Source organism: Rhinopithecus roxellana, chromosome 3 (genome assembly GCF_007565055.1).
Source record: "Rhinopithecus roxellana isolate Shanxi Qingling chromosome 3, ASM756505v1, whole genome shotgun sequence".
In the NCBI taxonomy this organism is placed as follows: Eukaryota; Metazoa; Chordata; class Mammalia; order Primates; family Cercopithecidae; genus Rhinopithecus; species Rhinopithecus roxellana.
Genome location: NC_044551.1, coordinates 13,838,688 through 13,863,329, shown reverse-complemented (window position 1 = coordinate 13,863,329; position 24,642 = coordinate 13,838,688). Strand labels below are relative to the sequence as shown.

General features: G+C 52.7%; 1 protein-coding gene and 1 long non-coding RNA gene across 3 annotated transcripts in view; both read left to right on the top strand.

The window, feature by feature from the left end:
- Window positions 1–2,088: 2,088 nt before the first annotated feature.
- Window positions 2,089–24,642, top strand: part of PDCD6 (programmed cell death 6) — a 40,354-nt gene continuing 17,800 nt past the window's right edge. For both annotated transcript variants that reach the window (XM_030927079.1, XM_030927078.1), the window contains exons 1-2: window positions 2,089–2,292; window positions 3,262–3,323. In XM_030927079.1, coding sequence (XP_030782939.1) covers window positions 2,192–2,292; window positions 3,262–3,323 — 163 coding nt within the window. In that variant the 5' untranslated portion in view covers window positions 2,089–2,191. The remainder of the gene's footprint in view (window positions 2,293–3,261; window positions 3,324–24,642) is intronic.
- LOC115896441 lies at window positions 3,352–6,500 on the top strand. The gene is made up of 2 exons (XR_004056319.1): window positions 3,352–3,653; window positions 5,745–6,500. It is a non-coding gene; the product is annotated as an uncharacterized LOC115896441 (long non-coding RNA).

The window sequence follows — 24,642 nt, the reverse complement described above, 5'->3', positions numbered from 1 at the left end:
GGTTTACAACTTTATGAAGAGAACACTAGAAACCACTTGAATTCACTACATCATGAAAAAAAAAATCCACATTGTAGAAGAGGTTTGTAGATTAACACATTAAGTGAATGCCAAAGCCACAAAATATCTAAATTTCTTTGAGGAATTTGAAAACTCTCCGGTATATGCCTTGTGGACAAGAGAGACAGAAAAATGGGACAGAGGATGAGATAGTTTGGAGAAGGGATAGCTGATCAGATCTATAGCTGTGCCTGGAGTGCTGAATAATGGATTTGCGTCCACAGGGAAGTAAGTCTCAGGTGCCACTGATAAAAGACCACGTCGTTGGCTCTGGGTCCATCCAACATCTTGGTAGGCAAATTAGTGAAAATTCAGAGACAACCCTTGGAACTATGAGGATGAAAAGAGCATTCATGGAATGAAGCACTGAAGCACCTGAAAAGCTGGAAAAACCCCACGAAATAATGAGAATAATTGTAGTAGCCTGAACCAGGGCACAGGACACAGGACTGGGGTGGAAGGCGGCACGAGACTACACGCGCGGCAAAGACCCAGGGATCACAGTGGCCCAAAGCTGGGCACTTCCCAATTCCGGGGATTGGTGGTACAGGCACTCCAGGCTACACCGCAGAACTGTGTCCAGCACGGAGGCAGTGCTGTCTCCGGGGAGGCAGGGCTGCACCACCACCAGGGGCGGGAAGGGACCGGGCAGGGAGGCGCCCAGTGTTTCCAGCTGCAGGGCGTCGCGGGCGGCGCTGAGGCAGAGCGCGGGGGCGCAGGTTAAACCTAAAGGAGGGAAGCTTTTACCGGCGGAACAGACAACTGAGAACGCTGCACACTGTCCTTACCACCAGAAATGCGTTTTCCTTTTTTTTTTTCTTTTTTTTTTTGAGACGGAGTTTCGCTCTTGTTGCCCAGCCTGGAGTGCAACTGCCCGATCTCCGCTTACTGCAACCTCCGCCTCCCGGATTCAAGCAGTTCTCCTGCCTCAGCCTCCCGAGTAGCTGGGAATAGGCCTGCGCCACCACCCCGGCTAATTTTGTATTTTTAGTAGATACGGGGGTTTCTCCATATTGGTCAGGCTGGTCTCGAACTCCTGACTTCAGGTGATCCACCGGCCTCGACCTCCCAAAGTCCTGGGATTACAGGCATCAGACACCGCGTCCGGCCTGCTTTTTTTTTTTTTTTTTTTTTTTTTTTTTGGCAGAGTCTCGCTGTCCACCAGACTGGAGTGCAGTGATCTCGGCTCCCTGCGGCCTCGACCTCCCGGGCTCAGGCGATCCTCCCGCCTCTGCCCATAGAGTAGATGCGACCACAGGGGCCCGCCACCACGCCCGACTATGTTCTGTAATTTTTGTAGGGATAGGGTCTGGCCACGCTGCCCAGGCTGGTTCGAACTGCTGGGCTCAAGAGCTCCGCCCGTCTCGCCTCCCACAGCGCAGGGCTCACAGGCGTGAGCTACCGCGCCCCGCCCAGAGTTTCCGACTGTTAGCCTGAATCACATGTCAAAACTTCTTTTTAGGCCGGGCGCGGTGGCTCAAGCCTGTAATCCCAGCACTTTGGGAGGCCGAGACGGGCGGATCACGAGGTCAGGAGATTGAGACCATCCTGGCTAACACGGTGAAACCCCGTCTCTACTAAAAATACAAAAAACTAGCCGGGCGAGGTGGCGGCGCCCGTAGTCCCAGCTACCTGGGAGACTGAGGCAGGAGAATGGCGTGAACCCGGGAGGCGGAGCTTGCAGTGAGCTGAGATCTGGCCACTGCACTCCAGCCTGGGTGACAGAGCGAGACTCCGTGTCAAAAAAAAAAAAAAAAACTTCTTTTTATACAAGAACTGAAAGGCAAACTAACTCCCTGCCCCATGACTTCCCGTCCCGGGTCGCGGAGCCGGACATTTTCTCCAAGCGCCTTCCCAGCACCGGTAGCAGGTTGCCTGCTCCAGAGCTCTGGCTTTCTCCAGGCGCCCCGGACCGCACAGACCCCGCAGGCGCCAGGGCGTTGCTTGGCAACTGAGCTGCGAGGGGATTGGCCGCGCGGGACCCCGTGACCATCCCGGAGAACACGCATTTCCTGCGCCCCCGGAAGTGGAGGTAACGCCAGGCCCTGCCCCCGGCAGAGCCGGAAGCGGAGTCGCCCTGAGAGGTCTCACGTCTCCGTAGGCGCCTCAGCCCAGCCGCGCGCGTTGGCCCATGGCCGCCTACTCCTACCGCCCCGGCCCCGGGGCCGGCCCAGGGCCTGCTGCGGGCGCGGCGCTGCCGGACCAGAGCTTTCTGTGGAACGTCTTCCAGAGGTGCGGCCTGGCACCGCCCCAGCACCTCCCGCCTCCGCTGCGGCCTTCCCCGACCCCTGCCCCCACCGCCGCAGACCCGGTTCACTGCCGGTTCCCCCGCGGCCTCCTCCGTCCCCTGTCGGGTCCCCCGCGGCCTCCCCCGTCTCCTGCCCCGACCGCCGCGGCCTCCCCCGTTCCCTGCCCCGACCCCCGCGGCCTCCCCCATTCCCTGCCCCGACCCCCGCTGCTGCCGCCCCCGACCCCTGCCCCGACCGACGGACGCGGCCGCCCCGCTCCCCTGCCGGGTCCCCTGCGGTCTCCCCCGTCCCCTGTGGGTCTCCTGTGGCCGCCCCCGCCTCCTGCCCGGTCCCTGTGCTGTGCGTTGGGCCCTTCCAGAGGTGCAGAGTGCGCCGCTGCAGACCCCAGGTCGCGGCCGCCGGCTCCTGGGCTAGGCCCTTTTTCTCGCCTCAAGAGCCGCCAGGTGGAGGGTCTCCAGGGGTGCGTGTTCGGGGAAAGCAGAGACAGACTGTCTGGGCGCTGTTGAAGTGTCAGCAGCCAAGGAAGCAGCAGCGACCTGGCGTCTGCTCGGGGCAGGTGACCTTTACGGCGGCGCCTTCTGTCCCGGGTCGCTTTTCCGCTGAATGAATGACCGAAACTGTAGTGACTCGTGGCCAGGGAATGCCTTAGTTATCTGGGGGAATCTTGTTTGTGAAAAAGGGAAACTGGTGCAAATGTGAATTCAGACAGGCCAGGAGAGGAAGGAAGGGAAGGATTGAGAAAGATGATTGGCCTCTTAGGGGAAGACCACGCTTGGACGTGGGCTCGTGGGGCACTTCCTTGATTCACCTGCCCTCCTCCGCGGGATGGGAGAGGCGGAGGTTCCAGGAGGCTCCGATCCTTCCAGAGTCGGTGCAGGGTTGACAGGAGACGTTTGTTTTGCTTTTCCTGAACTTTGGATCGCCAGCTTATTTGGTCTTCTTGATGTTGTAGGGTTGATAAAGACAGGAGTGGAGTGATATCGGACACCGAGCTTCAGCAAGCTCTCTCCAACGGTGAGTGGGCCAGTGGGACCTGGGTCCGGACCGAGAAGCCGCTGAGTGGGCCAGTGGGACCTGGGTCCGGACCGAGAAGCCGCTGAGTGGGCCAGTGGGACCTGGGTCCGGACCGAGAAGCCGCTGAGTGGGCCAGTGGGACCTGGGTCCGGACCCAGAAGCCTGCTCTGCTTGCAGTGGATAACTTTCTTTCTGAAGTTCATTTTCCAAGGACAAAGGGATCATTAGGACAAAGTATTATTACTGCTTCATGGTGGAGATGCTTCTGGTTTATGTTGTGGCTGCCGCTGTTACTGCTTGGAGTGCCTCACCAAGCCGGCTAACAACTGCGTGCATGAGCACAAGGAAAGGCTTCTTGAGAAATGAAAACTAGGTTGTAGGTTTAGGAGGGGAATAAGAAGCTTAGCTCTGTACAGCCGGAAGCCTTTTGGTAAGTTGGAGGTCCTTGAATTTCCTCGGTGACTGCATCTTGATGACTTCTCTGAATAGACCTTCGAGGGCATTGGGGGGGTGATTGTTGGAGGGCTTAGGGAGGTCAGGCAGCACTTGTGTGGGAATGTGGCTGTTACAGGAGCCGCAGAAACGGGGACTACATTCCTGGGGAAAGGATTGGGGGTGTTGGAGGCGCTGGCAGGGGAAGTTCTTACCAGTGTGCGAATACTGGGCGTTCAGGCAGCGGGAAATCCGGGTCTTAGGTGTTGTGAGCTCCCTGGAGTTAGTTCTTGCAGGTTTCAGCTCAGTTGATCCCCCTCCCCTGCGGTATCATTGGACACATTTTACTTAATTGTACACCTGACTGCCGCTTTTTCTGTAATCCCTCGGGGCAGTCATCTTTTCTGAATCTGTGTATAGTTTGCCTTTCCAGGTCCGTGCCATTTAAGCTAGAAAAGGGTTCAGTTTTGAGATATTGTGAAAATGTTGAAAGCCTCCTCGTTATTAGTGGGAAGTACCTGATGTTGCCAGAGACTGGACTGGGACGCGGGGAGCATTACGGCTGCCAGACACTGCCTCACTGCACTGTGCATGGGGGGATGCTGGATTCAGCCTTACTGCCTAATGATTTGTGAGGATTTGTGTTTTCAGAGTAACATGTTTACCTTATATTCTGACATCAGTTCCTGATATGTGACGTGTGGGCCACAGATGCTGGTGTATTATTTCACGTGCATTTATATAGATTGTTTTCAGGGAATTCAGAAATTCTGTTATCTCTGCACTAGTGATTGTGCTTTCTTGATTTTTCTCTTTTCATTATTCTTAAATCCTTTTTTCTATTTGCATCTCAGTTCATTTGTACTTGGGAAGTGCAAGACATGGCTACTAGAAAAAGATGTGAAGAGAACCTGGAATCCAGTAGGCTACAATTTGGCAAATCTTAGCTTAAAACGTCCTAAATGTTGACCACAGTGGATGCAGATGGCTCTGTGCATCATCTGTGAAATGTGGTCCGATGACCACCCAGGTTCAAGTGATTTGTCACCAGGGTGGTACGATTCACACAGAGTGCCCTCCCCAGAGGCCATGTCGCAGAGACATTTATTTTGAGTGGTTTTCCAGTGAGTGATGCAAGGTTTATGGTCCGTTTTAACAGCCTGCTTTTTATGCATTTGCTCAAGTTTTTAGATTTTAGGTTTAGTTTTAGGTTTTCTGTTAAACTTGCTCACCTAGGAATGGTGGTCAAACACTGGACCTCATTAGCATGAAAGTCTGCCCACCTTGGCAGGCTTCCCTGGAGTGTTTTGGGGCCTGCCTGGATTCCAGTCCTGGCTCTACCAGTTTTGTGTCCTCACCGTTACTGGGAGGGAATATTGAGGAAATGCATGCGAGCTGCTTCCCGTGATCCTGGCACGGAGCAAGTGCTCAGCGACTGTCAGCTGCGATTATTAGCAGTGGCTAATACAGGACCAGTGTTCTTGGCCAACAAGCCCGCTCAAAGCTTTGATGGTTTTCCGTTACCTAATGATAGTGATGATGGTTTCCACTTACTGAACACTCACATGCTGGGCTAGGCACTTAACCCAAATCCAGGGTCAGTATTATTGTTTGGGGGTGGGGGCAGACACCTCCTGCTCTGACTTGTGTGTTTAGGTTCCCGTATTTTCACCAGAGGGTGTTAGTCCTGCCCCACTTCAGCTGGTCCTCAAAGCATATATAGCTCTTTAACCATCAACAAGTATCTGTCAGAACATAATGTTGATTTTAGCTGCTACCAAATATCTACTAGGAGCCTGCTTGAGAGAGAGAATTGCCTGAGGGGTGCTGAGTCCACCATTCCTGAGATACTTTGAAATCAGTGTCTGGCTTAACCCAAGCTGTGTGTCGGGATTTCTCACTGTGTTCCCAATGGAGTCACTTTGCTTAGGCACCCCCCTTTACCTTGGGCTCTGAGCTTCCTCTGCCTTTCATCTCTGTAGGATGAAGCCCACGTGCCCTTCAGGATGCAAAGTCCTCTTCTCTAAAGTGCCTGCCGGGCCAGGTGCAGTGGCTCACGCCTGACCTCCCAACACTTTGGGAGGCCGAGGCGGGGGAATCACTTGAGCACAGGAGTTTGAGACCAGCCTGGGCAACATTGTGAGCCCCTGTTCCTTGAATTGCCCTGGGAGATTTCCTCAGCTTGTGCTGGCGGCATGTGGCCCCATGAAGCCCGTAGTCACTGTCCACCCTGAGGGACGCTGGCTTTGGGGCTCACACGCCTGCTGCGGGGCAGCCGCAGGAGATGGCCGCCCTGTTCCTCCCTGGAGCTGGAGCTGCAGTGTGTTCTCAGCAGCTGTGGTGGCTGTTCTGTTTTGTTTGCATCTTATAAACCGTTTACCTGATTACAGCTTCCTCTTCAATTTAGCTGCTAGAAAATTTAAAGTCCGGTTGGCGGCTCGCCAGTAATGAGAGTTTAGAGTGGAGGTAAACTTTATGACAGAGTCTTAGACCTCTTCACTTTCTCCTCAGCCAACATGGTTAACATTTACTGTATTTTGCTGTACTGTGTCTTTGTGTTTCCTGAGTTCCTTCTGGAATAAGGCAGGTCATTAGTAAGCGCAGGTTTCTGGTCGTCTCACAGCCTCAGGCAGTGGGCGGTGCTGTTCGTGCTCCCTTTCCGGTTGCCTGTGGTAGCTCTCAAGTTGCAGGGCTGCGATTTGAAGACTGATTTAGTGCACCGTGTTTCTGTCGTGTTCTGTGGTGGTTTGTCTTCACATGTGAGCATTCACCCTGTGGCCCTGTGTTTTCCACCACACCTCTGCCTGCTGGCATCCTACTGGATGTCTCAGCCGAGCCACTGTTCTGGATGCCTTGTCCCCAACCCCTTTGCTTTGGGCTCTGAGCTTCTTCTGCCTTTCATCTCTGTAGGATGAAGCCCCACCCACCCTTCAGGATGCCAGCCTTGGCAACATTGTGAGACCCTGTTTCTCCAAAAAGTCAACAAAATGAACCAAGTGTGGTGGTGCAGGCCTGTAGTCCCAGCTACTTGGGAGGCTGAGATGGGAAGATCACTTGAGCCTGGGAGGTTGAGGCTGCATTGAGCTGAGATCAAGCCACTGCACTCCAGCCTGGGAGACAGAGCGAAACCCTATCTCAAAAAAACACAGGAAGTGGATGCTGTTCCTGCCATTGGGTCATTGCAGCATTTTTCTTTTCTTTGATGCGCACCTTTTTCCTCATCGTGGGGTCTCGTGTTTTCGTAGTTCCCTCTCGCTACTGGATTGTGAGCTGCGTGAAGGAAGGTTCATAGTTGGGTTGTATGTACAGGCACACAAAATTTGTCTTTGGACAGGCACATATCAATCCGCTTCCTTCTCCTCTCTGAATTTCTTTATATAAAAAAAAATTAGAGATGGAGTCTCACTGTCTTTCCCAGGCTGGTCTCAAACTCCTAGGCTCAAGCGATCCTCCCGCCTCAGCCTCAGTCTATACTAATATGAATTCGTCTACTAATGTGATTGAAATTAGTGTGACTTCTATAATAATTGTTCTCCCAGATTGGACTTCTGTTTTGATAGTAGAACTAAATTATTAGGCTATTTCAAGAAATTAATATATTACTGGTAGAAAAACTGAAGCTACAAAATGGCCTGGTTTCTCACTTCAGTTAAATTTGTGCTTCTGAGTGTTTGTATTGTAGGTGAAACTGCACTGAGAAGGTATTTGTGGCCCATACACTGATTCCTTGATGAGACTTGTTTGCACAGGAGAGCTGCTAAAAATTACTGCTCTCAGGGAGGTCTGTGGTAAACAGGTATGAAGAAGAAGACTGTTCTCTGCCTTTCTTTTTGCAATAAAATGTTACAAACTATCTTGAGTTCGATCCCTTTCGGGTGTTTGGGTATTTTTTTTTTAAACATTCACGTATTTCTTGGAATTGTAAGAAACTAACTTTGTGCTTCTGAGGTAGGTTTGCCTTAATATAACACTGATGTATTTGTAAGGGACTGTATTTTTAAAGCTGTACTTTAAAAAATAATAATTCTTACATTCTTTTGAAGGTTTTTTTTGTTTGTTTTTGAGACGGAGGCTCGCTTTGTCACCCAGGCTGGAGTGCAGTGGCACGATCTTGGCTCACTGCAACCTCCACGTCCGGGGTTCAAGCGATTCTCCTGCCTCAACCTCCTGAGTACCTGGGACTACAGGCGCCTGCCACCACGCCCAGCTAAATTTTTGTATTTTTAGTAGAGACGGGGTTTCACTGTGTTAGCTAGGATGGTCTCGATCTCCTGACCTCATTATCTGCCTGCCTCAGCCTCCCACAGTGCTGGGATTATAGGCATGAGCCAGGGGGCCAATATGGTGAAACCTCATCTCTACTAAAAATGCAAAATTAGTGGGGAATGGTGGTGTGCGCCTGTAATCCCAGCTACCTGGGAGGCTGAGGCATGAGAATCACTTGAATCAGGGAGGCAGAGGTTGCAGTGAGCTGAGATTGTGCCACTGCACTCCATCCTGGGGGACAGTGAGACTCTATCTCAAAAAAAACAAAAAACCAAAAAAAAATGGAATAACCCTTGTTTAGGTGTTACAAAATCCAGGCCAGACAAATCTAAACTTTAATCTCACACCCAGTTCCTAGATTAGTCTCTTCTCCAGCTCAGGTTTGGCCTAAGCCTCAGGGGTCCTTACTTGGTGGGCGCCACCTGCTCCCTTCCCCACCTTTGTTCCTGTTTTTCCTCTGCTGGCTCCTCCGGGGTTGGGTGTGTTCAGAGGCGGAGACAGGCTAAAGGTCTTTGGCTTTTAGGTTCTGTTGATGGGTGAATTCCAGATACTAGCTCTCTCTTGTAGGATATTTCATTTAGTTATCTATTAAAAATATTTATTTAGAACACCCCATTCATGTGCCAGATACTGTTCCAGGCACTGGGGATAGGGTGATAAATGAGATCAACAGAAACACCTGCCCACGTTAAGCTCCTGTTCTAGGGAAGACGAAAAAGAGAGAAAATACATGTGTCCTTAGTACATTAGAAGGTTCCAAGTACTGTAAAGAAAAATAAAGCAGGCTGGACTCAGTGGCTCATGCCTGTAATCCAAGCATTTTGGGAGGCTGAAGTGGGAGGATTGCTTGAGCTCAGGAATTTGAGACCAGCCTGGGCAACATGGCAAATCCTGTCTCTACCAAAAAAAAAAAAAAATTAGCTGGGTGTGGTGGCAGGCATCTGTAGTCCCAGCTACTGGGGAGGCTGAGGAGAGAGAATTGCTTCAGCCCAGGAGGTGAAGGTTGCAGTAAGCCGAGATCGTGCCATTGCACTCCAGCCTGGGTGACAAAGCCAGACCCTGTCTCAAAAAAAAAGAAAGAAAATGAAAAAAAGAAAGCAGAGATGAGGCAAGCAGGGGAGAGGGCTGGGTACACAGGGGAGGGTGCTGGGGACACAGGGGAGGGATTGGGAACACGGAGAGGCTGGGGACGCAAGCTTTCCTGAGTTCCCACAGTTCTCTGCCCCTCTCCTGTCCCACGGGGCGTGGGCCCCCCGGGGCTTGTGGTGGTTTTGCGCCAAGCTAATATCTTGTTCTTCCCAACAGACAGAGGCCCACTGAGGCTTCTCTCTCCTCCACGGGGAACAGCATTGGGCTAAACCTGCAGACACCATTGCAAAAGGAAGTCAGCTCAGGCGAACCCGCTGGTGAAGAATGATTCCAGTGTGGGGACACAGAGGCCGACATTTCTTGCCGTGGGTGATTTAATGTTGGGCCTCAATTTTTCACTCCCCCAGTAAGAGTGTGACACAGCTCGCAGCTGCAGCCTAGCCAGGGCCCGAGGGAGGGTGGACGGACTTACCCATCCCATGGGTGTTGCTTGTGGCTGGGTGACTTGCTTCTGCCAACGAGATTTGCACAGACACAGCACAAGCAGAAGCCTGGAATGTGCGGGCACTGCCAGGCCTGCCCTCTAAGGCTCTTGATTTTCCCCATGAGATGTGCGTGCCCTGGGGAACAGCGGCTCTGGCTGCAGGATGAGAGGCGTGTGGAGCACACATGGTTCCCATGCTCAGCCTGGAGTCAAGCCCAGACTAGATCAGCCTAAGCCCAGCCACGCCACAGGTGCAGGAGTGAAGAGCAAATGCTAACTGTCCATGACAGTGGCTTTCAAAGGGGCGTGTCGTGTGCCTCATCCCAGCAACAGTGACGGCATTTCTGTCAGTCAGTCGGGAAATGATTATTGACAAACAGTGTGCTGGGAAGCTGGAGTGATTTGAGTAGATTTGGCCTCTATTCTGATAGAGCTTTCTTTCTAGAGGGGAAGGCAGATGATGGATAGATAGATAAATATAAATGATTCTAATAGGTTGAGGCAGCAGTCATTAAAAGTAATGACAAAAAAAGGGGGGGAGGAGCCGGTGCTGCAGTTCGTTAATAGTAATAGCAAAAACCTCGATGACTTCTGCACCAAACTAACACAATAATCACGGGTGTGCAAAATGTGGCAATGGGGGAGTTCCAAGTGGTAGGATGGCATCTGGCTTCCTGGAGTCAGGAGATGGGTTGTCAACCTAACCAAGGTTAAGTCCCAGTGAGGGGTGGGCAGGGAGCGATATTTCAGTGGAGACTCCAAGGATGAATGGTGTTTAGAGAGTAAACCCCGATAGTGAGAGGGGGAGTGTGTCTGGCACAGAGAAGAGCCTGTGCCAAGGCCAGTGGGGCGGGAGGACACCGTGTGTTCATCCACCTGAGGGGCGACCAGCAGGCTGGAGCTGAGTGAGTTAAGAGGAGGATGTGGAGCCCGGGAAAGGCACCCCAGGCAGAGGGCACAGCAGGGGAAAGGTCCGGAGTCAGGCCTGAGCCTCTGTGGTTTGGGGCACTGACAGAGGCCTGTCTGGCAGGAAGGGAATGGCAGAGGGGAGAGACCTTAGGCCAGAGCAGAGGGCAGGGCCGTCCTGGGCACTGTGGGCTGTGGATGGGAGCTGGCATTTAAGAGGGGAGATCATAAGCCAGGACAGTGGGGTGGAGGGCCGGGCTGGGCACCAGAGTGAAGACCATAGGCCAGGGTAGAGGGCAGGGCCGTGCTGGGCACTGTAGGATATAGATGGGTGCTGGCATGTAAGAGGGGAGTCCACAGACCAGGGCAGAGGGCAGCAGGGCCATGCTGGACACCTTGGGCTGTGAATGGGAGCCGGCATTCATGCTCGGGTGATGGGAACGTGTTAAAAGATTTTAAGAAGGGGAGTAACATTTGGGATTAATGTGTATTCTGGGAATCTCAACAAAGTAAATTCATAGTTTGAATTTTCACAAGACTTCTGCACAGGCAGAGAGAAATAAGATCACGTCTACGGCTGTGTGTTGATTATATTAAAAATATTTCTAAGTCTTCAAATGTCATTTCAACTGATGTGTTTCTGTCTTACATTGGACTTAAGTAGATTGCAAGGTTAATGGAAAGTAGAAAAGTTAACTCATGAACATAAAAGATACATCGATTTGAAAACAAAACATTTATTCATTTACTTCGCCTGCCGTTTTCTTGACTGCTGAATTTCGTGAGAAGGGATTGTTCAGGGAGGGTTGTGGGGCTGAAGACCCGGACAGGAGCTGGTGCTACCGCTGTTCAAATCTGAGGGTGGTGGAGCTGGAGCCTTGGGGAGGAGCCGACGCTGCCTTTTAAGTCTGAGAGTCGTTGAGTTGGAGGTCCACGGAGGAGCTGGTGCTGCCACTGATGTCTTAGGTTGTGGAGCGGAAGACAGTGAAGGAGCCGGTGTGGCTGTTCCTCTGTGAGGGTCGTGGAGCTGGAGATCCAGGGGGATAGGTGATCTAGTTTGAGGTTCATGCAGCTGCAGACCCAGAGAGGAGCTGGTGTTTCTTTAGTTGGAGGGTCGCGCAGCTGTAGAACCCAGGAGGAGCTGGCATTTTTCTAGTATTAGTGTTCTGCAACTGGAGAGGAGCTCATGTTCCAGTTTGAGGGCCGTGCAGCTGGAGCCAGGGCTGAACTGATGTTCCAGTTTGAGGGCTGTGCCGCTGTAGATCCGGGGGGAGCCGATGTTCCAGTTTGAGGACTGTGCATCTGGAGACCCGCGGGGGAGCCGATGTTCCAGTTTTAAGGGCGGTGCAGCTGGAGACCCTACAGGGAGCTAAAGTTCCATTTTTAGGGCCATGAAGCAGGATACCTGGCAGGGAGCTGATGTTCCAGTTTGAGGGCCGTGCAGCTGGAGACCCAGCGGGGAGCTGATGTTCCAGTTTGAGGCTGTGCTGCTGTAGATCCGCGGGGAGCCGATGTTCCAGTTTGAGGGCCGTGCAGCTGGAGCCAGGGCTGAGCTGATGTTCCAATTTGAGGGCCGTGCAGCTGGAGACCCGGCGGGGAGCTGATATTCCAGTTGGAGGGCTGTGCACCTGGAGACCCGGGAGGGGGACATCAAACTGGAACGTCAGCTCCCCTCCTGGTCTCCAGTTGCACAGCCTTCAAACTGGAACATCAGCTCCCCTCCCGGTCTCCAGTTGCACGGCCCTCAAACTGGAACATCAGCTCCCCACCGGGTCTCCAGCTGCACGGCTCTCAAACTGGAACATTGGCTCCCCACCTGGTCTGCAGCTGCACGGTTCTCAAACTAGAACATCAGCTTTCTTGCCATGTATCTAGCTGCACGGCCCTCAAACTGCAACATCAGCTACCCCTGAGTCTCCAGCTGCATGGCGCTCAAACTGGAACAGCAGATGCCTGCCAGGTCTCCAGCTGCACGGACCTCAAACTGGAACAGTTTGAACTCGGTGGGGCAGCTCCTGTTCCAGTTTGAGGGCCGTGCAACTGGAGCCCAGGGCTGAGCCGATGTTCCAGTTTGAGGGCCGTGCAGCTGGAGACCCAGCGGGGAGCTGATGTTCCAGTTTGAGGGCCGTGCAGCTGTAGATCTGGGGGGAGCTGATGTTCCAGTTTGAGAGCCGTGCAGTTGGAGACTCGGGGGGTAGCTGGTGTTTCAGTTTGAGGGCCGTGCAGGTGGACACAAGGCAGAGAGCTGATGTTCCAGTTTGTGGGCCGTGCAGCTGGACACATGGCAAGAGAGATGATGTTCTAGTTTGAGAACTGTGCAGCTGGAGACCAGGAGGGGAGCTGATGTTCCAGTTTAAGGGCCGTGCAGCTGGAGACCAGGCGGGGAGCCAATGTTCCAGTTTGAGGGCCGTGCAGCTGGAGACCCTACAGGGAGCTGATGTTCCAGTTTGAGGGCCGTGCAGCTGGAGACCCGGTGGGGAGCTGATGTTCCAGTTTGAGGGCCGTGCAGCTGGAGACCCTACAGGGAGCTTATGTTCCAGTTTGAGGGCTGTGCAACTGGAGATTCAGGGTGGCGCCGATGTTCCAGTTTGAGGGCGATGCAGCTGGAGACCCGGTGGGAGCTGATGTTCCAGTTTGAGGGCCTGGAAGCTGATGTTCCCGTTTAAGGGCCATGCAGCTGGAGACACGGCAGGGAGCTCATGTTCCAATTTGAGGGTCGTGCAGCTGGAGAACTAGGGAGGAGCTGATGTTGTTTTCATTTGAGAGCCGTGGAGCTGGAGACCTGGAGAGGAACTGGTGTTCTAGTTTGACGATTGTAGAGCTGGGGATGCAGGGAGGAGCTGTTGTCTTTATAGTTTGAGGGCCGTGGAGCTGAAGACCCTGGGAGGAGCTGTTCTAGTTTGAGGGTCGTGCAGCTGGACACCCTAGGAGGAGCTGATGTTGTTGCAGTTTGAGTATTGTGCAGCTGGAGATCTAGGGGGGAAGTGGTCCCGCGGTTCAAATCTGAGGGTCTCGGAGCTGGAATCTACGGGAGGAGCCAGTGCTGCCTCTCATGTCTTAGGCTGTGGAGCTGGAGACCCGCGGAGGAGCCAGTGTTGGTGTTTCTAGTTGAGGGTCGTGGAGCTGGAGACCCGTGGAGGAGCCGGTGTTGGTGTTTCTAGTTGAGGGTTGTGGAGCTGGAGATACAGGGTGGAGCGTTGTTTTCTAGTTTGTGGGTCGTGGAGCTGGAGACTCGCGGAGGAGCCGGTGTTGGTGTTTCTAGTTGAGGGTCATGGAGCTGGAGACTTGTGGAGGAGGCAGAGTTGGTGTTTCTAGTTGAGGGTCGTGGAGCTGGGGACCCGTGGAGGAGCCCTGTTGGTGTTTCTAGTTGAAGGTCGTGGAGCTCAAGACTCGCAGGGTAGGCGCTCTTGGTGTTTCTAGTTGAGGGTCATGGAGCTGGAGATATAGGGTGGAGCGTTGTTTTCTAGTTTGTGGGTCGTGGAGCTGGAGAGCCATGCAGGAGCCAGTGTTGGTGTTTCTCGTTAAGGGTTGTGGAACTGGAGACACAGGGTGGAGCACTGTTTTCTAGTTTGTGGGTCGTGGAGCTGGAGAGCCGTGCAGGAGCCGGTGTTGGTGTTTCTCGTTAAGGGTTGTGGAGCTGGAGATACAGGGTGGAGCATTGTTTTCTAGTTTGTGGGTCTTGGAGCTAGAGACCCGTGGAGGAGCCGTTGTTGCTGTTTCTGGTTCAGGGTCTTGGAGCTGGAGACCCGTGGAGGAGATGGTGTTAGTGTTTCTTGTTGAGGGTCATGGAGCTGGAGACCCGCGGAGGAGCTACTGTTGGTGTTTCTAGTTGAGGGTCTTGGAGCTGGAGACCCGCGGAGGAGCCAGTGTTGGTGTTTCTAGTTGAGGGTCGTGGAGCTGGAGACCCGCGGAGGAGCCGGAGTTGGTGTTTCTAGTTGAGGGTTGTGGAGCTGGAGACCTGCGGAGGAGCCGGAGTTGGTGTTTCTAGTTGAGGGTCATGGAGCTGGAGACCCGCGGAGGAGCCGAAGTTGGTGTTTCTTGTTTAGGGTCGTCGAGCTGGAGACCCGCAGAGGAGCCGGTGTTGGTCTCTCTAGTAGAGCGTCATGGAGCTGGAGACCCGCGGAGGAGCCGGTGTTGGTGTTTCTAGTTTAGGGTCGTGGAGGTGGAGATACAATGGGGAGCGCTATTTTTGTGGTTTGTGGGTCGTGAAGCTGGAGACCCATGGAGCAGCTGTTGTTGGTGTTTCCTGCTGAGGGTCGTGGAGCTGGCAACCCATGGAGGAGCCGTTGTTGGTGTTTCTCATTGAAAGTTGTGGAGCTGGAGATACAGGGTGGAACGTTGTTTTCTAGTTTGTGGGTCGTGGAGCTGGAGACCCGTGGAGGAGCTGTTGCCTGTGTTTCTGGTTGAGTGTCTTGGAGCTTGAGACCCACGGAGGAGCCGGTGTTGGTCTTCCTTGTTGAGGGTCGTGGAGCTGGAGACCCGCGGAGGAGCCGGAGTTGGTGTTTCTAGTTGAGGGTCGTGGAGCTGGAGACCTGCGGAGGAGCCGGAGTTGGTGTTTCTAGTTGAGGGTCATGGAGCTGGAGACCCGCGGGGGAGCCGAAGTTGGTGTTTCTTGTTTAGGGTCGTCGAGCTGGAGACCCGCAGAGGAGCCGGTGTTGGTCTCTCTAGTAGAGCGTCATGGAGCTGGAGACCCGCGGAGGAGCCGGTGTTGGTGTTTCTAGTTTAGGGTCGTGGAGGTGGAGATACAATGGGGAGCGCTATTTTTGTGGTTTGTGGGTCGTGAAGCTGGAGACCCATGGAGCAGCTGTTGTTGGTGTTTCCTGCTGAGGGTCGTGGAGCTGGCAACCCATGGAGGAGCCGTTGTTGGTGTTTCTCATTGAAAGTTGTGGAGCTGGAGATACAGGGTGGAACGTTGTTTTCTAGTTTGTGGGTCGTGGAGCTGGAGACCCGTGGAGGAGCTGTTGCCTGTGTTTCTGGTTGAGTGTCTTGGAGCTTGAGACCCACGGAGGAGCCGGTGTTGGTCTTCCTTGTTGAGGGTCGTGGAGCTGGAGACCCGCGGAGGAGCCGGTGTTGGTGTTTCTAGTTGAGGGTCGTGGAGCAGGAGACCCACAGAGGAGCCAGTGTTGGTGTTTCTTGTTGGGGGTCATGCAGCTGGAGACCTGCGGTGGAGCAAGTGTTGGTGTTTCTAGTTGGAGGAGGAGTCCCGCAGAAGATCCGGTGTTGGTGTTTCTTGTTGTGGGTCGTGGTGCTGGAGACCTGCGGAGGAGCTGCTGTTGGTGTTTCTAGTTGAGGGTCGTGGAGCTGGAGACCTGCCAGGAGCCGGTGTTTGTGTTTCTAGTTCAGGGTTGTGTAGCTGGAGACCCGTGGAGGAGCCATTGTTGGTGTTTCTCATTGAGTGTTGTGGAGCTGAAGATACAGGGTGAGGCGTTGTTTTCTAGTTTGTGGTTTGTGGAGCTGGAGACCCATGGAGGAGCCAGAGTTTGTGTTTCTAGTTGAGGGTCGTGGAGCTGGAGACCCGCAGAGGAGCCAGTGTTGGTGTTGCTAGTTGAGGGTCGTGGAGCTGGAGTCGTGCGGAGGATCCGGTGTTGGTGTTTCTTGCTGAGGGTCATGGTGCTAGAGACTTGCAGAGGAGACACTGTTGGTGTTTCTAGTTGAAGGTCGTGGCCTGGAGACCCGCCAGGAGCCAGAGTTGGTGTTTGTAGTTGAGGGTCGTGTAGCTGGAGACCCGCGGAGGAGCAGGTGTTGGTGTTCCTAGTTGAGGGTTGTGGAGCTGGAGACCCACGGAGGAGCCATTGTTGGTGTTTCTCGTTGAGTGTTGTGGAGCTGGAGATATAGGGTGATGTGTTGTTTTTTAGTTTATGGTTTGTGTAGCTGGAGACCCGCGGAGCAGCCGGTGTTGGTGTTTCTAGTTGAGGGTTGTGGAGCTGGAGACCTGCGGAGGAGCCCATGTTGGTGTTTGTAGTTGAGGGTTTTGGAGCTGGAGACTTGTGGAGGAACTGCAGTTGGTGTTTCTAGTTGATGTTTGTGGAGCTGGAGATACAGGGTGGAGCGTTGTTTTCTAGTTTGTGGGTCATGGAACTGGAGACCCGTGGAGGAGCTAGAGTTGGTGTTTCTAGTTGAGGGTCATGGAGCTGGAGACCAATGGAGGAGCCGGTGTTGGTGTTTCTAATTTAGGGCTGTGGAGGTGGAGAGACAATGGGGAGCCCTGTTTGTAGTTTGTGGATCGTGGAGCTGGAGAACAATGGAGGAGCTCTTGTTGGTGTTTCCTGTTGAGGGTTGTGGAGCTGGCGACCCTCATTGAAAGTTGTGGAGCTGGAGATACAGGGTGAAGCATTGTTTTCTAGTTTGTGGGTTGTGAAGCTGGAGACCCGTGGAGGAGCTGTTGTCCGTGTTTCTGGTTGAGGGTTGTGGAGCTGGAGACCTGCGGAGGAGCCGGAGTGGGTCTTTCTTGTTGAGGGTCGTGGAGCTGGAGACCCTCGGAGGAGCTGGTGTTGCTGTTTCTAGTTGAGGGTCGTGGAGCAGGAGACCCGCAGGGGAGTCGATGTTGGTGTTTCTTGTTGGTGGTCATGCAGCTGGAGACCCGCGGTGTAGCAAGTGTTGGTGTTTCTAGTTGAGGGTCGTGGAGCTGGAGACCTGCGGAGCAGCTGGTGTTGGTGTTTCAAGTTGAGGGTTGTGGAGCTGGAGACCCACAGAGGAGCCATTGTTGGTGTAGAATTCTCGTTGAGTTTTGTGGAGCTGGAGATACAGGGTGGAGCATTGTTTTCTATTTTGTGGTTTGTGGAGGTGGAGATCTATGGAGGAGCCAGTGTTGGTGTTTCTCGTTGTGGGTTGTGGAGCTGGAGATACAGGGTGGCGTGCTGTTTTTTAGTTTGTGGGTCGTGGAGCTGGAGACCCGCGGAGGAGCCGGTGTTGGTGTTTCTAGTTGAGGGTCATGGAGGAGGAGTCCCGCAGAAGATCTGGTGTTGGTGTTTCTTGTTGTGGGTCGTGGTGCTAGAGACCTGCGGAGGAGCCACTGTTGGTGTTTCTAGTTAAGGGTCATTGAGGTGGAGACGGTGGAGTAGCCGCTGTTGGTGTTTTTGTTTGAGGGTCGTGGAGCTGGAGATACAGGGTGGAGCGTTGTTTTCTAGTTTGTGGGTCGTGGACCTGGAGACCCGTGGAAGAGCTGGTGTTGGTGTTTCTCGTTGAGGGTTGTGGAGCTAGAGATACAGGGTGGAGCATTGTTTTCTAGTTTGTGGGTCTTGGAGCTGGAGACCCGTGGAGGAGCTGGTGGTGGTGTTTCTCGTTGAGGGTTGTGGAGCTAGAGATACAGGGTGGAGCGTTGTTTTCTAGTTTGTGGGTCGTGGAGCTGGAGATCCATGGAAGAGCTGGAGTTGGTGTTTCTAGTTGAGGGTCGTGGAGCTGGAGACCCATGGCGGAGCTGGAGTTGGTGTTTCTAGTTGAGGGTCATCGAGGTGGAGACAGCGGAGTAGCCGCTGTTGGTGTTTTTGTTTGAGGGTTGTGGAGCTGGAGATACAGGGTGGAGCATTGTTTTCTAGTTTGTGGGTCGTGGAGCTGGAGACCCGTGGAGGAGCTGTTGGTGTTTCTGGTTGAGGGTCATGGAGTTGGAGACACACGGAGGAGCCATTGTTAGTGTTTCTAGTTGAGGATTGTGGAGCTGGAGACCCGCGGAGGAGCCATTGTTGGTGTTTCTCATTGATGGTTGTGGAGCTGGAGATATAGGGTGGAGCGTTGTTTTCTAGTTTGTAGGTCATGGAGCTGGAGACCCACAGAGGAGCCGGTGTTGGTGTTTCTTGTTGAGGGTCGTGGAGGAGGAGACTTGCAGAGGAGCCGGTGTTGGTGTTTCTTGTTGAGGGTCGTGGAGCTGGAGACCCGCGGAGGAGTCTGTGTTGGTGTTTCTCGTGAGGGTTATGGAGCTGGAGATACATGGTGGAGCATTGTTTTCTAGTTTGTGGGTCGTGGAGCTGGAGTCCTGTGGAGGAGCTGTTGTTGGTGTTTCTAGTTGAGGGTTGTGGAGCTGGAGACCCGTGTAGGAGCTGGTGTTGGTGTTTCTCGTTGAGGGTTGTGGAGCTAGAGATACAGGGTGGAGCATTGTTTTCTAGTTTGTGCATTGTGGAGCTGGAGTCCTGTGGAGGAGCTGTTGTTGGTGTTTCTAGTTGAGGGTTGTGGAGCTGGAGACCCGCAGAGGGGTCAATGTTGGTGTTTCTAGTTGAAGGTCGTGGGGCAGGAGACCCACGGAGGAGCCGGTGTTGGTGTTTCTCGTTGAGGGTCATGCAGCTGGAGACCCACGGAGGAGCCGGAGTTGGTGTTTCTAGTTGAGGGTCATGGAGCTGGAGACCCACGGAGGAGCCGGAGTTCGTGTTTCTAGTTGAGGGTTGTGGAGCTAGACATACGGGGGGAGCATTGTTCTAGTTTGTGGGTCGTGGAGTTGGAGACCCGCGGAGGAGCTTGTGTTGGTGTTTCTAGTTGAGGGTTGTGGAGCTGGAGATCCACGGAGGAGCCTGTGTTTGTGTTTCTAGTTGAGGGTTGTGGAACTAGATACCCACGGAGGAGCGGTGTTGGCGTTCCTAGTTGAGGTTTGTTGATCTGGAGATATGGGGGGAATGTTGTTGTTCTAGTTTGTGGGCCCTAGAGCTGGAGACCTGGGGAGGAACTGATGTTCTAGTTGAGCGTCGTGTAGCTGGAGACCCAGGGAAGAGCTGGTTCTTCTGTTGTGTAAATCTGAAGGTTGTCGAGCTGGAGATCCAGGGAAGAGCTAGTGCTGAGGTTCAAGTCTGAGAGGCTCGGAGCTTGAGCCCCTGGGAGGAGCTGGAGCTGCCACTGTATTAGGCTGTAAAGCTGGAGACCCGAGGAAGAGCTGATGTTGCTTTTGTAATGTGAGGTTTGTGGAGCTGGAGACCCAGGGAGGAGCTGGTGTGTTTCTAGTTGGATTGTCGTGCAGTTGGCGTCCCAGGGATGAGCTGATGTTGTCCTAGTTTGAGTGTCATGGAGCTAGAGACCCACGGATGAGCTGATGCTGCTGCTGTTTAAATCTGAGGGTGGTGGAGCTGGAGATCCGGGGAAGAGCTGGTGCTGCGGTTCAAGTCTGAGGCTGTCAGAGCTGGAGCCTCCGGGAGGAGTAGATACTGCCACTGATGTCTTAGGTTTTGGAGCTGGAGACCTAAGGAGAAGGAAGGCTAGTGGTGTAGTTTGAGGTTCGTGGAGCTGGAATCCTGGTCAGGAGCCAGTGATGCTGTTTAAGTCTGAAGTTCATGGAGCTAAACATGCAGCTGATGTTGGGGAAGTAGAGAGAGAGAGAGAGAGAGAGAGAGGAGAGAGAGAGAGAGAGAGAGAGAGAGAGAGTTACAGGACCCCACTTGAAACTGTACATGTAGGTGAATCTCAAGCAAGTTAAGCCTGGGAGCTTCTCAGTCCTCGTGATCATTACATTCCTTTTTCTTTTACACAGTTCGGATTTGTTTTCTGTCTCATGAGACACGAAGACTCTGATTAATACCCTCAGGAATTGAGAAGCTTTAAAAAAAACTAAATATTGGTGTAGTAATAATAATAGAAATTAAACTATGAGTATCCTGACTGACAGACAAAATCAGACACCACACACAATATATATCTTTTCAATCAATTAGTAAAATAAAATATAAATTGAAAAATAGACCCATGCAAAGCTATAAAAAGTTATTTCTTGGAGAAGCAATGGATGACAGAGATTAATCTGGGAGTTACTATTAATGGAGAAACTTAGAACTTACCATTTTTCCTGTGAGGTTTCGGTGCTGATACTGATACTCTGTGAGTTCTGGCAGCTGAGTCCGTTTGCACAGCCTGGCGATGCAGCAGGTTCACAGTAGGGCCCTGTCCCAGCTGGTCCTGCTCCACTATGACGGTGTGGCCTCTGCTCTCTGTGTCGTGAGGGGAGACCAGGCCCTTGATCACAAGCGTATCCATGGTGAGGTTCTGTGGATGGAACCTCATGGATGTTCCTTCCTGATGTTCATCGGCCATCTTGCTATTTAATGCAATGTTTAATGTTTAATGTTTATAACTGTCTTCTAAATATTGAATACAAATAAAGCATTTGTACAATATGGGTAAAATATAAAGAATATCGACACATGGGACACAGAGGACCTCCACCAAGTTTAGGGAATAGAATCTGAAGAGACATGACTTCAGATGTTCCCTGGAGGCCCTGCCTGAGTCCCAGTCCCTTCCCTTCTCCTACCGAGGGAATCACTTCTTGCTTTAGTCTTTATTGTTCCCATACTTTTCTTCACAGTACGTTTCTTTCACCGCGTATGTCTACAACCTAAAAAATATGACATTTAGTTTTTGAACTTTCTGTTTTCTTTTTGAGGCAGGGTCTTGCTCTGTTGCCTCGGCTGTAGTTTTGAACTTTGATGTGAGGAAATTCTCCTGTGTGGCGGCTCCTACGCTGCATGGCTCTGAGCATCTGCTCAATGTCTGTTTTTGTCTTCCATTCTCCCCGAGACCCACCCACGCTGACGTGGTTCATTTTCATTGTGTGATCTCCCATCTCCATTCTCCCCCTGAGACCCACCCACGCTGACGTGGTTCATTTTCATTGCTGCGTGATCTCCCGTCGTCTGAGGGGAGCACGGGAAATGTCTTCATTTCCCTGTGGGTGAGTGTTTGACCAGGTTGGGGCCCTTAGGACTGTGTTTTGCTAGGAACGTTCTTGGGCATTTCTTTTTACACAAGTGCAAGTTTCTTTTATTTTATTTTATTTTTTTTGAGACGGAGTCTCGCTCTGTCGCCCAGGCTGGAGTGCAGTGGCCGGATCTCAGCTCACTGCAAGCTCCGCCTCCCAGGTTTACGCCATTCTGCCTCAGCCTCCCGAGTAGCTGGGACTACAGGCACCCGCCACCTCGCCCGGCTAGCTTTTTGTATTTTTTAGTAGAGACGGGGTTTCACCATGTTAGCCAGGATGGTCTCGATCTCCTGACCTCGTGATCTGCCCATCTCGGCCTCCCAAAGTGCTGGGATTACAGGCTTGAGGCACCGCGCCCGGCCGTGCAAGTTTCTTTGGGTCAGTAGCTTTCAAGTTTTAAAATTTCATCCCAAGTAAGAAATGTAATTTTCATCATAACCGACAACACACACCCTTTCATATACAAGCATAACAAAAATACATTTCATAAACATTCTTAGCAGTGCTTGGTGTTCCTGCTACTCTCCATTCTCCCCAACACTGGCCGTGATTGGGTTGTGGGATTTCTGCCAGTCTGGCGGGTGTCACGTGATATCTCCCCGTTAGGCTGAGCTGCTCTTTGTGTTTTCATTAGCCGCTCCTCCACATCTCCTCTTCTGTGGAGGGCCGGTTCAGCTCTTTTGCACAGTTTCTTTTAAGTTGTTTGAAATTTTGCACTTTTATTATTCCTATTATTATTTTTTTGAGACAGAGTCTCACTCTGTCGCCCAAGCTGGAGTGCGCCATGATCTCAGCTCACTGCAACCTCCACCTTCTGGGTTCAAGTGATTCTCCTGCCTCAGCCTCCCAAGTAGCTGGGATTACAGGCGCCCACCACCATGCCCAGCTAATTTTTGTATTTTTTTATTAGAGGTGGGGTTTCACCATGTTGTCCAGGCTGGTCTCAAACTCCTGACATCAGGTGATTCTCCCAAAGTGCTGGGATTGCAGGCGTGAGCCACCATGCCTGGCCTGCCTTTTTCAAGAAGACTATAGATTTATTTATTCTGCTGACTATCTGTGTGGCAAAGATGGGTTTGAATCTACCAGGATGAACGTGCAGGATCTCCTCTCTGGTGGGAGATGTGTCCAGAATTGGTGGGTTCTTGGTCTCGCTGACTTCAAGAATGAAGCCATGGAGCCTTGTGGTGAGTGTTACAGTTCTTAAAGATGGTGTGTCCGGAGTTTGTTCCTTCAGATGTTCAGATGTGTCTGCAGTTTCTTCCTTCTGGTGGGTTCGTGGTCTTGCTGGCTTCAGGAGTGAAGCTACAGACGTTCGTGGTGAGGTCTGCAGTGTTACTGCTCTTAAAGGTGGCATGTCTGGAGTTGTTCGTCCCTCCCAGCGGGTTCATGGTCTCACTGGCTTCAGGAGTGAAGCTGCAGACCTTTGCAGTGAGTGTTAAGTTCATAAATGCGGTGTGGCCCCAAAAAGTGAGCAGCAGCAAGATTTATTGGGAAGAGTGAAAAAACAAAGCTTCCACAGTGTGGAAGGGGACCTGAGTGGGCTGCCACTGCTGGCTCAGGCAGCCTGCTTTTTTCTCTTGTCTGACGCCACCCACATCCTGCTGATTGGTCCATTTTACAGAGAGCTGATTGATCCGTTTTGACAGGTACTGACTGGTGTGTTTACAAACCGTGAGCTAGACACAAGAGTGCTGATCGGTGCATTTACAATCCTCCAGCTAGACATAAAAGTTCTCCGAATTGCCACCCAACTCAGGAGTCCAGCTGGCTTCGCCTAGTGGATCCCACGCCAGGGCCACAGGTGGCGCTGCCCACCAGTCCTGCTCCAGGCACCTACACTCCTCAGCCCTTGGGCGGTCGATGGGACCAGGCGCCACGGAGCGGGGGCAGCGCCCATGGGGGAGGCTGGGGCATGGCGGGCAGCAGGTCCCGAACCCGGCCCTGCAGGGTGGCAGCTGCGGTCTGGCGAGAATTCGAGCACAGCACGGACGGGCTGGCACTGCTGGGGGACCCAGTGTACCCTTCACAGCTGCTGGCCTGAGTGCTAATCCCCTCACTGCCCAGGGCTGGCAGCGCTGGTCGGCTGCTGCGAGTGCAGGGCCAGCTGAGGCCCCGCCCACTGGGAACTTGCGCTGACTGGTGAGCACCGCAGCCCTGGTTCCCGCCCACGCCTCTCCCTCCATACCTCCCTGCAGGCAGAGGGAGCCTGCTTCCGCGTCGGCCAGCTCAGAGAGGTGCTCCCACAGTGCAGCGGCGGGCTGGAGGGCTCCTCAAGCGCCGCCAGAGCAGATGCCCAGGCCGAGGAGGTGCCCAGAGCGAGCGAGGGCTGCTAGCACGTTGTCCTCTGTCAAAGAGACAGAGAGGGATAGAAGGGGAGGGAGAATCAGAGCTGAGAGGAGGCCGAGGCAGGCGGGGATTGCAGGCTGCTGTGAGGTCTTGGCTTCTTCTCTGAGTCGGGTGGGATTAGCAGGGGATTTAAACAGAGGAACCATGGGATTTCCCGTGTGCATTTCTGCCATGGTTGGCTCAGCTGAACGCACCTCTTGAACAAGACTTGGCCTTGGACACCCAGAGGCCCTTGGGTGAGGGTTTACCTCCTGGCCTGGCCACTGACACATCCACGTTTGGCGCCCACACGACTGGGTGGCCCCGAGACCTGCTCTGCCTGGGCTTCCCCTTGGTGGCATTTCTCAAGTTTGTCCCCTCTCAAGTCTACCCCATCCGGAAAACCAAACACCTCTCTCTCCTACATAGAAACCCCCATCAGCACCTCCCCGACTCACGGCATCCCGTCAACATCACAGTCCCGACTTTCCCACACGGACAAGCCCATGGGACCCCCTGATGGACCAGGACAGCGTCAGCACTAACACATGCCCTGAAACTCACAGAAAGAGCGGACCAAGAAGACAGGAACTGCCCGAGGCACGGGGAGCTGCAAACACCCAAGATACTGTCAGAGACGGAAAAAGGTATGGCCATGGCTGACACAAAATGTCACTCAACATTTATCACAGGCCTAAATGGAGAACAGAACGCTATAAAACCATTAGATAAAAACACGGGAAAATTTGTATGGCCTGGGGTTAGGTGAAAAGTTCTTAGACACGACACCAAAGGCATGATTCATAGAAGATTCACAAATTAAATTTAGTCATAAATTTAAAATTATAATTCTATAAAGCAATATAAAAATCTAAAGAGAAAGAAACACAAACTATGGTCTAGAAAAAATATTGGTGAATCAGACATCTCACAACGTACTGGCACGTAGAATATACGAAGAACTGTCAAAACTTAACAGAAAGTAAAAACCCCAGTATTAAAGAGAAGGCAAATATTTGAATGGAGCCCTCATCAAGGAAGGTATAAGGAGGGCATATTGCCCGAGAAAGAGGCTCAACATCATAGAGACGCTGGAGAAATGCCAGTCAACAGTACCTCTGCAAATCTATTAAAATGGCTAAAAA